At 44.1% G+C, this 13,510-nt stretch overlaps 2 protein-coding genes across 2 annotated transcripts in view; one reads left to right on the top strand and one right to left on the bottom strand.

Annotated features, from left to right (window-relative positions):
- Positions 1 to 659: 659 nt before the first annotated feature.
- LOC134083438 (glucocorticoid modulatory element-binding protein 1-like) lies at positions 660 to 10,850 on the bottom strand (the record flags this gene model as incomplete). Its single annotated transcript, XM_062539761.1, has 10 exons — positions 10,727 to 10,850; positions 9,712 to 9,851; positions 9,274 to 9,332; positions 8,864 to 8,985; positions 8,523 to 8,626; positions 6,526 to 6,665; positions 4,255 to 4,392; positions 2,476 to 2,613; positions 1,523 to 1,645; positions 660 to 1,159 (listed from the first exon to the last, which is right to left on the bottom strand). Coding segments are annotated over exons 2-10 (1,446 nt in total), but the record flags the coding sequence as incomplete, so codon positions are not given.
- Positions 10,851 to 12,161: 1,311 nt separating this feature from the next.
- The window catches only part of si:dkey-34d22.1 (discoidin, CUB and LCCL domain-containing protein 1), a 23,526-nt gene continuing 22,177 nt past the window's right edge, over positions 12,162 to 13,510 (top strand). Inside the window, exon 1 of the mRNA XM_062539279.1 lies at positions 12,162 to 12,346. Within this exon, the coding sequence (XP_062395263.1) occupies positions 12,247 to 12,346 (100 nt within the window). The 5' untranslated portion in view covers positions 12,162 to 12,246. The remainder of the gene's footprint in view (positions 12,347 to 13,510) is intronic.

Consider the following 13,510-nt stretch of genomic DNA (forward strand, 5'->3'; position numbering starts at 1 on the left):
AATCACTTGTGGCCAGAGGGGAAAGAATCAAGTATTGAATCCAGTCATAGGTGTGTAGAGGTATACATTACTTCACCATCCAGGAGAAAAAAACATGTAGGATGGTGGACCACATCAACCGATCTCTGCATTATAAAGGACTAGGACAGAGGAGGCCGCTGCAGCTGTGTTCTCATGTTCAAAGGTCCTAGGCTACACGCTTGTGGTGGTCTTCCCCGAGAAAGGAAGATAGAGGCTAGTGATACGGCCATGTTAGAATAAAAACTCCCTGAAGTTTGTCACATGGACAACCATCTCTCACTCTCTCTCTCTCTCTCTCCCTCCTCCTCTCCCTCTCCCTCTCTCTCTCTCTCTCTCTCTCTCTCTCTCTCTCTCTCTCTCTCTCTCTCTCTCTCTCTCTCTCTCTCCCTCGGTGGTGTGGATTGGAGGCTATTTCCTGCTGCTTAGTGGAACGCTCTCTTGTGGCTCTTTTTCTTTCCTGTCGTTTTGCGTGTTCTCTCCCCGTCCTCCTCTCTGCACCTCCTCTCCTCCCGCCTCCTCTCCTCCGCCATCGACTCCTCCCCCTCCTCTTCCTCCTCCACGCCTCGCTTCCTCCCCCTATCCTCCACCTCCTCCTCCTCCCCCTCCTCCTCCTCCCTCTCAGACCCCCCTCTCTCCTCCTCCATATCCTCCCTCTCCTGCATCTCTCCCCTGGATGGAGGTCTCTCCTCCACGGCACCGAAAGCCCCCGCGGGCCTCAGGTGTGCCGCACCCGGCAGACTGAGCCCCGAGGCCGGACTGACCCCCACCACCGCCTCGGCCTTCCCCCGGTAACCCCCCGAGGCCGAGTGGAGGGGGAAGAGCTGGGAGCCGGTGGGGAGCTGAGCCAGGCTGGAGATGGGGAGCCCAGGCACCGACAGCGTCTGCCCCACGGGGGAGAAGGTGATGGGGGACAGCACCGTGAAGGGGCTCCCGGAGGAGGCGGTGCCGGAGGAGGCGGAGGAGAAGAGCGCGGAGGAGGTGGAGGTGGAGCGCTGCAGGCGCGGACGCTTGCCGAACGGGGGCCGGCAGAAGGGCGTGGCCTCCAGGGGAGTGTGCACGATGATGGGGAACGGCGACGAGGGGTGCGTCCTCCAGTCCAGCGGCTGCCTCTTCTGATTGTCCAGCTGGCATTCTAGAACTGTAGGGAGCACATACAAGTCAAAAGGCATTACATTAGTCACATTTACATGGACAGTTTTTGTGTGTGTTTTTTGTTTTTTTTTATTTGTCATTCCGATTGAAAAATGAATGAAAAAATTCTGATCAAATCAGACATTGTCCTTACGATTGAGGTGTTTATATTTATTAATTATTATTAATTATTAATTATATATATTATTATTATTAATTGTATTTATTATTTATTAATTTTATTCCGATTGAGCTGTTATTCCGATTTTAATCGGAATAGAAATGAAGTGCAACAAAGGCACCGAATCTTTCTGAATGTTGGTGGAGAAAGGGCAGTGTGATGGGGCGGGTGGGCTGTTGTTGTCCTCACCGTCCAGTCGGTTGTGGAGCAGGTCTTCGTTCTGGGACGTCCTGCTGCGCTGCAGGTCCAGAACCTGCCTGACCGAGTCCAGCAGCCCGAACATCTGAGTGAGCGTGCTCAGCACCGCTGCATCTGAGGTGATAACAGACATAGGCACACACACGCACGCACGCACGCACACACACACACACACACAAACATACAAACATATACACATATACACACACGAACACGCGCATACACACACACACACACACACACACCAACACACACACATACACACACACAACAGTTAGTACACTGACAGGTGACATTCCGCACCTTATACATTGGGACATGAAAAAGTACCATGAGAAAGGTCAGGCGAAAGGAAACATTTATGATTGTAACCTTTTGAACAATGTGTGTGTGTACGTGTGCCTGCATATGTGTGTGTATCTGTGTGTGTGTGCACGTGTGGGCTGGTATTGTACGTGAGTGTGTGTATGCGTGTGTGTGCGTTTGTACACCTGTGTGTATGTGTGTGTGTGCTGAGATATCCGAGGTGATTCCGAGGTGGTCATGTGTTTCATGGGCGCTATGTTTCATCACAGACACAGTACAGTGAACAGAGGAAAACATCTAGCCTCTAAATTATTAAACAAGTGTGTGATTGCAATGCAAGACTGGGAAGCCCCGTGTGTGTGTGTGTGTGTGTGTGTGTTTCGTCGTCTGTGTGTATGTATGTGTGTGTGTTTGTAGTTGTACATCTGCGTGTGTGTGTGTGTGTGTGTGTGTTTCATCATCTGTGTGTATGTATGTGTGCGTGTATGTGTGTGTGTGTGTGTGTGCGTGTGTGTGTGTGTGTGTGTGTGTGTGTGTGTGTGTGTTTATACAATTCTGTGTGTGTGTGTGTGTGTGTGTATGTGTAGTGTGTGTGTTCATACAATTCTGTGTGTGTGTGTGAGTGTGTGTGTACCCACCTGTGTGATGCAGGAGCGCCTGCTCCCCTCGCTGTTCCACCCCCCGCAGCAGGGCGAGCAGCTCCGTGCGGATGCTGGACACCACCTCCCCCACCAGCCCCAACTCAGACAGGCCCTGCCAGAAGCTCAGAGACTCATCTGGACACACACACACACACACACCATAACACACACACACACACACACACACACACACACACACACACACACACACACACACACACACACACACACCATAACAGACACACACACACACACACACACACACACACACACACACACACACACACACACACACACACACACATAACAGGCACACACATAATAATGAGTTTGAATAAACATAATCACCTAGAATTACACAGAATCTATGCTCTAACCAAACACTACTCTCTCCGTCTGTCTACAGTATTTCCCTATTTCCCCACCCACTCTCCTACCCTGCCTGACTCGACAAACACCGACCTCACCCATATGTGTCTTTTGGTCAACAATGATAATACAGTTTTTTACAATCGCTTTGCTACTATTTTCAGAACCTTGATGTCATTTTTCACAACTCTAGACACAAAACTCAAAACGGTTACCACTTGTAACACAGGTTATCTAATATTCAAAACATTAGATTGTGCATTCACATCTTCAAAGAAATCTTGCACTTGCACAATCATTGGTTCAAAAAACAAATTTACTGTGAAATGCCACTGAAACATAACTATAGATCACCCGCACACAAGTAACCTATAGTTTCATTGTGTCATTGTTCATACAATCATTAGATATTGTAGAACAAAATAGGTGATACAGGTTTCATTATGGTACTACAGGAACAGTACAGTAAACACATCTCTGTAAAAGTACTGCAATAGTAGAGAGAATACTACAGACACAGTGGAATCATTGGACAAAGTTTGTAATATATTGATGCAAAACACTACAGTACAATCACAACATAGGTTTATTTGAATTAAAGTAAAAATAATTAGCTATGAAATAGAAAAGAAAAGACAGCCTGATGAAAACATAAAATATAAAATATATATTTATTTTACTGTATATAAAGATATACTGTAAAATATTAGGCTACATCCATGGATATTGTAGTCTAATTGGTTCATGCTCCACGCTAATTGGTGACAGTGAATCTCATTACAGTATCTTGAAACTTTCATGATTTGCAGTAAACATGGAAGAATGTGTGTCTGTTTTGTGTTTCCATACATCTATGCATTAAGAGTAATGCAACAGTTACTTATCATTTTGAGCAGTTGTATCAATTGATAGTTAGATCATTGTAAGGAAATGAATAGACGCTCATTTGAAATGTAATGTGTGAATTGCCTTTTGAAATAGTAGTACTTTGATGTTAAGTTGTATCATATTGAACAGGTGAGTTTTGTTGAATGAACAAATAATCTAAGTTGTATGTGTATTGTATCCAAGCAATTGAGAAAAGGGTTAGAGTTTTGAAAAATGTGCATTTTGATCATTGGTTGTGAATTTTGTGTCTAGAGTTGTGAAAAATGACATCAAGGTTCTGAAAATAGTAGCAAAGTGACTGTAAAAAACTGTAAGTTCATCATTATCACTCCCCTCAGGGCAATAAAGGTTTCATTCATTCATTCCTTCAATGAATTGTTCATTTGTTCGTTCGTTCATTCATCCATCCATCCGTCCGTCCGTCCGTCCGTTCGTTCGTTCGTTCGTTCGTTCGTTCGTTCGTTCGTTCGTTCGTTCGTTCGTTCGTTCTTTCATTCATTCATTCATTCATCCATTCACCTGGGTCCTCTGCTTCTTTCTTGATGTCTCCGTTGGCCTGTGATTGGACAGGGATCATGTGACTGGCCCGCGCCTCCATCATGACACTGCCTGAGTCTTCAGACTTGTCCTCCATGAACAGCATCTGACCCCCACCTCCTGCTCACAGGGACACAGACAGAGGAAGAGATGGAGTGATTGAGAGGAGGAATAAGAGAGAGAGAGGATGTGATGGAGTGATTGAGAGGAGGAATAAGAGAGAAAGAGAGAGAGGAGAGAGTGATTGAAAGGAGGAATAAGACAGAGAGGAAGAGATAGAGTGATTGAGAGGAGGAATAAGAGAGAAAGAGAGAGAGGAGGAGATAGAGTGATTGAGAGGAAGAATAAGAGAGAGAGAGGAAGAGATGGAGTGATTGAGAGGAGGAATGAGAGAGAGAGAGTGATTGAGAGGAGGAATAAGAGAGGGAGGGAAAAAGAGGCAGAGAGGAAAGACAGAAAGACAGACTCTCTATGACACGCTGCACTTAACTTAACACACTGCACACACTGGCCCTATCACCTGAAAAAGGCATAGTATATGGCTGCATTTCATCTGAGCAATGACAAACAGGAAGGTTTACCATCTGTATCACTGCCTCAATTACAGCAATAGGTCAGAAATGCAGGACATCCCCAAAGATGGGGCTGAGAGTGCTGATTTGGGGTCAACATGTTGGCAGCTTGTCCAGTAATGAAGACAATAAGGATGGATGGAAATCGGTTGCAGTAAAATCCATCTAATAAATTTAACGGCCAGAAACCAGCTTAGATTTAGCTCAAAGACATCACACCACTTTGAGTGGCAGTCTCTCAAACAAATATTTCCCACAATATTGATAGCCTTTTTCATACAGACCATATCTTTACTTCGAAAAAAGCAGCTTTACTAAACCTAATCACTGAAATCAAAAAGCAGTGTGAACACAAAATAGTGGCAGCAAGACATCAAGGCATGTCTGAATCAAATATTGATATAAGATGCTGCCTTCTAAGATATGTTCGTTTTGATGAATTTTGAAGGCAGTGTAGAAGTCTGCCTTCAACATTCAAAATTCTATCTAATTATGTGCAGCTGAATGGTAATTGGCAACAGATATTTTTTTCTTAGAGCTATGCAGTCAACATGACATTATTCTGCTTTCTGGTATCCTGGCAACAGTGTTATCCTACTAGGCCGTCTGAAACAAAGTTCATAGCTGCTACCTTGATGCCTGCTGTGACTTGTAAGACAGCTGAAAGTATTTCAAATGGATAATTTTTCTAGCCTTCACTCTAACTTCAGCTTCAAATTCAATTTATTGAAACCACTGGGGCTTCCAGCACCTGGTGATGGTGAGCATGGATAGATGCTCAGGTGTGGGGCTTACTTGGCCATGTAATGGTGGTAACAAAGATCGTATAGTTAGGAAGATGAATCATAAAGGGGGTTTTCAATGGAATGAAATGGTGCCCACTTCCGCCTCCTATCTGGGCGTGATCAGTGACGAGTAATCGGTTTAGACCAGTGTAGAAGCAGTAGAAGCAGTGTGCCGTTGATAACAGGTGGCCTGCGCAATTAGCGGAGACAGCCAGGTCAGGTCAGGAGGGACAGGTCGTGAACAAAGTTATTTTTCTATGTATTTATCATGCTGGAAAATACAATTTCAATGTGGGAATGTTAGATAGACGTGTGCCTTGTAGAATATGGGTTTGTTACTTGCATTGCTGAATGTAGGGCTAAGGGAATGGTCATAATCCGAGATAAGGTTTATTTCTCCCGTTTGCCTCCTAAATGGGAGTGGCACTACGTCACAGGGAAACCGGAATTGACCCTCATATGAGTCGTCTCGCTTTAAAACCGTCTCTGGCGGTGAAGTTTGCCATCTTTGCCCACCGGGCTACCTATAACAAATTGCACAGCAAGTTAGCTCTGGGGTAGCATAGATCCAAGTGTGCCATGTAAACGTACCAAAGATCACAGTATCCACTAGAAAGCAAAGGACAAAAGTGTGTAGAGCAAAACTGCATTTCCAATTTCTTTGTTCCCGCGAGAGTTTAACTGGTGCAATAATTAATAATAACTAATCTATAACTAACACTGGATAAACTATCCCGTTGTTTTCGCCCCATCATTCTTTATGTAGATCAGTGAGGATCGAGGCCCGAGGAGCGAGGGAGGATGTATAAAAGCCCAAATGAGAGACACCCATAGAGTTCAGGTATGTGACTGAACTGGCAGTGGTGGGAGGGGTGCTGCTAAGGTGTGCAGCTTACCTGGCAGTGGAGAGGTGGGCGTGGTCATGGAGGGCAGGCGAGTGCTGTTGATGAGGAGGTCAAACTTGGTGCTGCGGCACGAGTTGGTGCACACCGTGTCATGCTGGTAGAAGTCGATCTGGCCTGAGTCCATCATTTTCCTGCAACAGAGGAGTGCCGACAGAGAAAAACACAGTCAAGGAAAACTACTGGTGCTCCTGTTCTTGAGTACCTGAGTCTGTTTTGATTTGACACAGGCTCTATTATAATGTCTTGGATTTATATGCATATTGTGTTGCTGCAGTTTTTGTGACGTTAACTCTGCTATTTGCACATGTTCCTATCCATTCCTTCAGAGTGTAGTCATGACGTCATTAAATAATACTGTAATTCGCGCAGCGAAGCAGCGGCCATATATATTTAGTCAGAGTTTTTTTTTTTCTTCTTCTTTTTTTTTGCATCAGTAATTTTCCGTCAAGGATTCCCGGGACACTGAAAAACCAGGGTGAACGAAACTTGGTGGGCTTGTAGCCCCACAAGGGCGACACAGAACCATTGTTTTTTGTTTTGATCCATCTAACGTGGAATTCTGTTCATGAGGGGGCCATACAATAAATTAATGTATGTGTACATTTAGTGACTATACACCAACTGGCCTGTAGATGGCAGGACACAGTTTTCTGTGAATATTGAGAACCATGGGTCCTAGGATGACCAAATATTTTTCATAGGTTGGTGTCCAGGGGCCATGTCAACCCATCCCATGACCACTCATTTAATATATAGCGCCACCTAGTCAAAATTGAAAAAGCAAAAATTAGGCATTTTAATTGCAGGTATCTTTGGTTTGACACCGTATGAAAGTATGCCAAGTTGTGTGTAATTTGGTTCATGGGGGACTATATAATACATGAATATATGTGTACATTAAGTGACTGTACTCCACACACACACACATATAAACACACACACACACATACACAGTCACACACACACACACACACAAAGACACACACACACACAAAGACACACACATAAACATGTACACGCACGTACGTATGCACACACACACCCACACACACGCACACACAAACACGCACATAGACACACAAACACACACACACACACACCTCATTACCCACACACATACACTCACAAGTGAACATACACACACACAGACACACAGACACACACACACACACACACACACACACACACACACACACACTCACACACACGCACACAGCCCATTACCCCATCACACACAGACACACACACACACACACACACACACACACAGCCCATTACCCCATCAGACACACACACAAGCAAAAACTCACAGACAGAGAAGCACACATACTGTACACAAAAGCAAGCGCACACATGCACACACTCATTTACACACATAAAAGTTGCAGTAGGGGATGGAATAGGAGATGGAAACAAATTGACAAGCGTGATTTGTTTTGTTGCGGAGAGAATGCACAAAAAACTGAGCGGCGGTCATATTTTGTACCGCTTTGCGCTACATCTAGTTAGTTGCCATTTATGTCAACTACTGGTTTAGTTTAACACATTTAATGCTCACTGGGAAATGCCCGATTAGCATGCAGTGCAAACAGCACACTGATTCCCATGTTTACATGGACAGTTTTTTTAGTCACTCCGATTAAACTATTCCGATTGAACGTTTTGTGCCCTCTGTTTACATGGGGTACGTCTATTCCTATCAGGTGCTTTCAAGCGCTTTAGAATCTTTGATCGGAATAGCCGTTGTTGCCTACTTTTCATTGGGAAGATATAGCAGCAGGCAATCAGAATGGCTGTATACATGGGTGTTTGTTCAGACTATGGGGACTACACTACCTCTTTCATTCCTGATGAAATTCTGATCGGATCAGGCACTTCCATATGTGTCTATGTGTACACGTGTGTGTGTGTGTGTGTGTGTGTGTGTGTGTGTGTGTGTGTGTGTGTGTGTGTGTGTGTGTGTGTGTGTGTGTGTGTGTCTACATTACCTGAGCATAACCCCTCCCAGGCGAATGGCTCTCTTCCAGTCCTTCAGAGTGGATTTGCCAGCCAGCTGAACAAACTGCTTTGGGCTAATCAGCTGGTCATTGAACTGCATGGAAAGCATACACTAGGAGCAGGAACTATGTCAAGCAAATTTGGCATTCATAAGACACAGCCAATATGTAGAGTTAAATAGTTAAAGCAAAAATGCTGCCAGGGAAATTTTTATTTAAAATTCTACTCATCAATGAATCAATAGAATGCATTAATTAATGTAGTTCATATTCAGAGAGGGTTGACATGAATACAAATTCAAAAATGTTGCAGGGGTTGTTCATGGACGCACCTTGACACATTTGACATTAATGCCTGGACACACAAACTTCTTGTAGAGGAGGACTGCTCTGCTGTCGCCACAGGTGATGGGGTACCCATACTCCACCTCCTCCCCATCTGTACTGCTGTCCTCTGTTGGGGGAAAGAAGGGGATGTTACAGCAAAACATGCCTGACTGTGTCAGACTATACATGCGCAGCCTAAGTCAACAAATATCTAGTTATCTGATGAGCATATGCTTGCCCTTTGAAGCAAGGACTGATCTTATCATACACGGCAGATGAGCCACTTCTATGGCAAGCATGGACATGATGCAAGTGAACTGAACTAGTCTGTATTCCTATCGGGCAACAGGACAAAAAAACACACATGTGGAGAGGAGGAGGAACAAGTAGGATTGGTATGAGGGATGCCTCTCACCTTGGTGCGTCTCCACAGCCAGAACTGTGGTAGATGTATCTGCAATGTCGTCATTTGCCCTGCAGGGGGAGACAAAGTCATGTGTTTTATGTAGAGGGATCACAAAGCATTCTACAGGGTAGGGCTGATCGACATTCTACGTGCGCAGTGCATATATTATACCTGAAAACAAAGCAAAGGTAAATAACCCGACAACAGTACTGATAGGTATCAAAATGCAGTGTCTGGTTTATTTACAACATTTGAAGATGCATATCTTGATTACAATATGCCTCATATCATGTTTCACGGTCGATATACAGTATATCATGACTAAATGGTTCTTAAGGCAAGAAGGGCACTCGCTAAAATAATCTGCTTTTCATTTGCATGTTTAATCCGTATTTTGGCTTCAGTTTGCAGGTGGGCAGAGTTTAGAGCCCCACCCTCACTACTCACCCCTGAGAAATTGACTGAAGGTGCAGGATGACCTGGGCTTTGTGGCCGGTGATGGTGTCACCCTCCTCTCCCTTGACCACCAGCATGTCCCCCATAGACATGGGGACACCCGCATTGGCCATTCGAGACTCCGAAAACCGCTACAGACGGACACGGAAAGAACAATCCCAGTATATTAGAAATATCTCCATTCATGTTTGTTCACGTCCTATGGTAAATTAATATTCAAGTAGCCTAGCCTACACAACGCATGAGTGGTGATTATGAATAGGCTACTACTGAATGTTAACCTCTTAAGCTATTATTACAACTAGTGGCAGCAGTAGTAAAAGTAGACCCAGCAGGATAGGCTGCTAAGAGTAGAACACAAACACATATAGATATTCAACTGTGCTGTTAAATAACACCAGTGCAATGAAGAAGCACACAAGCAGTTCATTAGCAACCAAGCCCTCAGTTACGCGCCGGCTGCACTGTTGTTGCGTGAGTAATGTCACAGTGCGTGATGTACAGTCATAACTGTGCAACAGAGAAAGCTACGTGCAAATTCCACGCACAAAGGGCGAACGAGAGGCATTCGAACAGTTAAAACAATCAGCCGTCAAAGCACGTATGATTATGATTACCAAATGTTGTTGTCGTACAAGATTGGCTGTATATGCAACTGAATCTTCTTATTACATTGTTATAAATTCAGCGCTTAAATGACCATTAGATGCGAGACACACTAAACAAAGTTGAATAAAGGGCAATTATTAAAACATCTAACCTCAGCCAGCTTTCAACCTAGGTTACATTAGAATAAATGTATTTTTCATGTTCTTACAGAGTTCTGGCAATAGCTTTTCCCAAGTTCAGGCTTGCGCTTTCACACCCTTTGCTTGCTCGCTACTCTATCTGTGCGTGTTTAGGAATGCGCCATTTATTTAACCACAACACAACAACAGTTGCACTTGATCTTGGAGAAACAGGTTAGAATACACATAGAAGTATTTGAGAAGAATGCTGCTTCGACCTGTCATTGTCACAAAGGTTGTCAACGCCAGACCGATACGCTATTTCTTGAGCCTTAACGTGCCTTCGTATTTCTTTTCTCTCCGTTTAGCACTGACGTCTCTGGTGCGACGGCACGCACACCAACAGCCGTGCGGCAACGTTGTCCCGTCCCCTCAGGTCTCGGTCCCGGACGGTTCGGTAGCAGCCAACCGAATAACACCTACACCCCACTACCTCGAACCAGAACAACGCAATTCTCAAAAACTCAACTTTAAACGAAAGTCGTTTGTCTTTCTTACCTTTTTTACGGCGTCGAAATCATCCTTAGCTTGTTGAGAGCTTTTTAGAGCATGCGCCCTACCGCTTCGCTACACTTCCTGCAATGAAGGCAGGGATCCTTGCCTGAGAAGCATCTGTCCCACTGTCACGAGAAGCGGTTTGTTCGCACGCGATGTGTAAATCGGTCAAACTGCTCTTATTTTCCCTCATTTAACGGCGGATTCAGGACCAACGGATGACATGTTTCAATAAGGTTGCCACGCATACCTCCTATCTGAATTTATCACGGAACGACAGGTTTGTAGGCTATGGCCAGTATGCACGAACCCAAGTACGATGTATCTCTCTGTTTGCCTCAATAAAAATGATTTAGAACTATTGTTACTGTTCAGTTATATGCATTCGTGTGTTTGCTGCAAACAATTATGCGTTGTGTTTTATTAAATAATGAGACTGTGTAGCCCATTGTACGGGATCCATGAAGTGAAAGGTATCCTACCAGAAGGTGGCAGCCGCATGCCCTAAAAAAATAAGCTTTGAATATTTAGGTAATTATAAAATGTGATGTGTCTGTTTATGATATAGGCTAGGCTACAGAAGATGTGTCTGTCGAACCCGTAATGCGTAATCCCTTACGCACACATTATGGAACCTACAGTTGAGTTCAGTCATAAGCGTATACGTTGTCATGCAATTCAAGCGCTGACATCATCACGTTGGAGGCTTAAAAATACTACTGTTGACAAGACAGCGAAACTACACGCAATACAGAAGCATGGGAAGTTACATTCGTAAAACTAGCTGGTCTTAATATCTATAGCTTAATATATGTTTTCTTCTGTATGATCATCAGTAATTTTAGAGTCATTGTGGAGCTGTCCCTGTTCTATAGCCTACAAATAGTTGGGTTGTGGTTACAAAAAATCTTGAGTAGCCTAATATGCCCATTGAAAAAGTGAGTAATATGCCCAATGAATTGTCATTGGGGTCTCTCGGGTGATTGCTGCTTCTGTGAGCCCGAACTCTTTTTTTCTAAACGTCAGTTCCTTATTTGGAGAAGGAATTTAGGAAACAAGTGGTTGAACAGGCACTTTTGCGGACCAATGAGAATACAGATTGTGCACTCTTGCCCAATCAAAAGTATCCATTGCCTCTGGCAAATGAAACTTGGGTGAGAAGTGGCGAAACATTACTTACGATGTAACTGTCCCCGATGGCTTAAAAGCTAGGCGTTCGGTTGTACATTCCTCCGAGGGAATCATGCAAGCAAGCCCTGGACACATTTGGGATGCTGTGGAGTTGTTAACTTTTCTTTTTCTCATATTAAATGGCGAGGCTTTGCTGGTGAGCGCTCAGGAGGGTGAGTTGTCTTGGTTGGTTAATGCGCTAAACAGTGAGACTATCAATAACTTTTATTTGTATTGTTAGTGTGAATTGTTATTCACATTTGATAAACCTGTAAGATGTTGGAAATTCTAAAAACAAGCCATTTAGGTGATTGAAAGTTTGTGTCGGCATCCGTGGGAGGATCTGTAAAGGTTAATGATTAAAAGGAATTCCACATATGCGAGTTGACAGTGTACTTTGAGTTCACTCTCCTCTTTTGTGGAGGTGGGTGGGTAACGGCATATTGAAGAACATTCAACATCAAGTTGTGTCAGTCTTTTGCTGAATATTTATTTAATGTAAAAGGACAATATGCATCAGACGTCATTGGAGATTAGTTTATGTCTACATGACAGTAATAGTTATGTCTCTGTAGATTGTAATATAAAAAAAACCCTGTTGTTTCTGTAAGATAAAGTGACGTAACAAACTTTATCCAAACTTTGTGAGCAGGGAAAGAGAAAGACTGCATTACTATCAAACCAAGTGTCCTGATAAACTATGTGTCACATGAGATTGGTTTGAGTCAATAATAGATCAACTCATCACCTAAGTTGGTCATGTATGGTCCATGTTTCACTCCTTATGAAATTGAAATCTTGCAACTCCATACTGAAATGTCATCATGGCCAGCTATGGTTCCATCTCTCTCTCTCTCTCTCTCTCTCTCTCTCTCTCTCTCACTCTCTCTCTCTCATCATCACAAAGACTTAAAGAGGGTGGATCAATGTGTGTCATTTGGCCTTTTAGGAGAAAGCAGGCCCTCTGTACCACCACTGTTCATTGAAGGACTGGTGGACTTATTGTGTGGCAACAGTGCCATGGTAACGCTGGCCTGAGAGTATTTATGAGTGGTGTGAGTGTGTTTTGCTGTCACCCAGAAGACTGATCCTTCTTTTTTTCCCTCTCGGAGAGGGTCTGGCTAATGAATGACCCGGCGGGGAGAGCCCACAGGGGTTTATGGGGCTCGAGAGGGCCGTCGCCAGCTCCTTACATGCTCTGGCTGGAGAGGAGAGAGGTCCTCCGCTTGGGTGAATGTCAAAGCTGTGCTCGGTGTCCCCACAGGAGCAGAGGGCCTCTCTCTCTCTCTCTCTCTCTCTCTGTCTCTCTCTCTCTCTCTCTCTCTCTCTCTCTCTCT

This window comes from Sardina pilchardus, chromosome 6 (assembly GCF_963854185.1).
Source record: "Sardina pilchardus chromosome 6, fSarPil1.1, whole genome shotgun sequence".
Classification (NCBI taxonomy): domain Eukaryota; kingdom Metazoa; phylum Chordata; class Actinopteri; order Clupeiformes; family Clupeidae; genus Sardina; species Sardina pilchardus.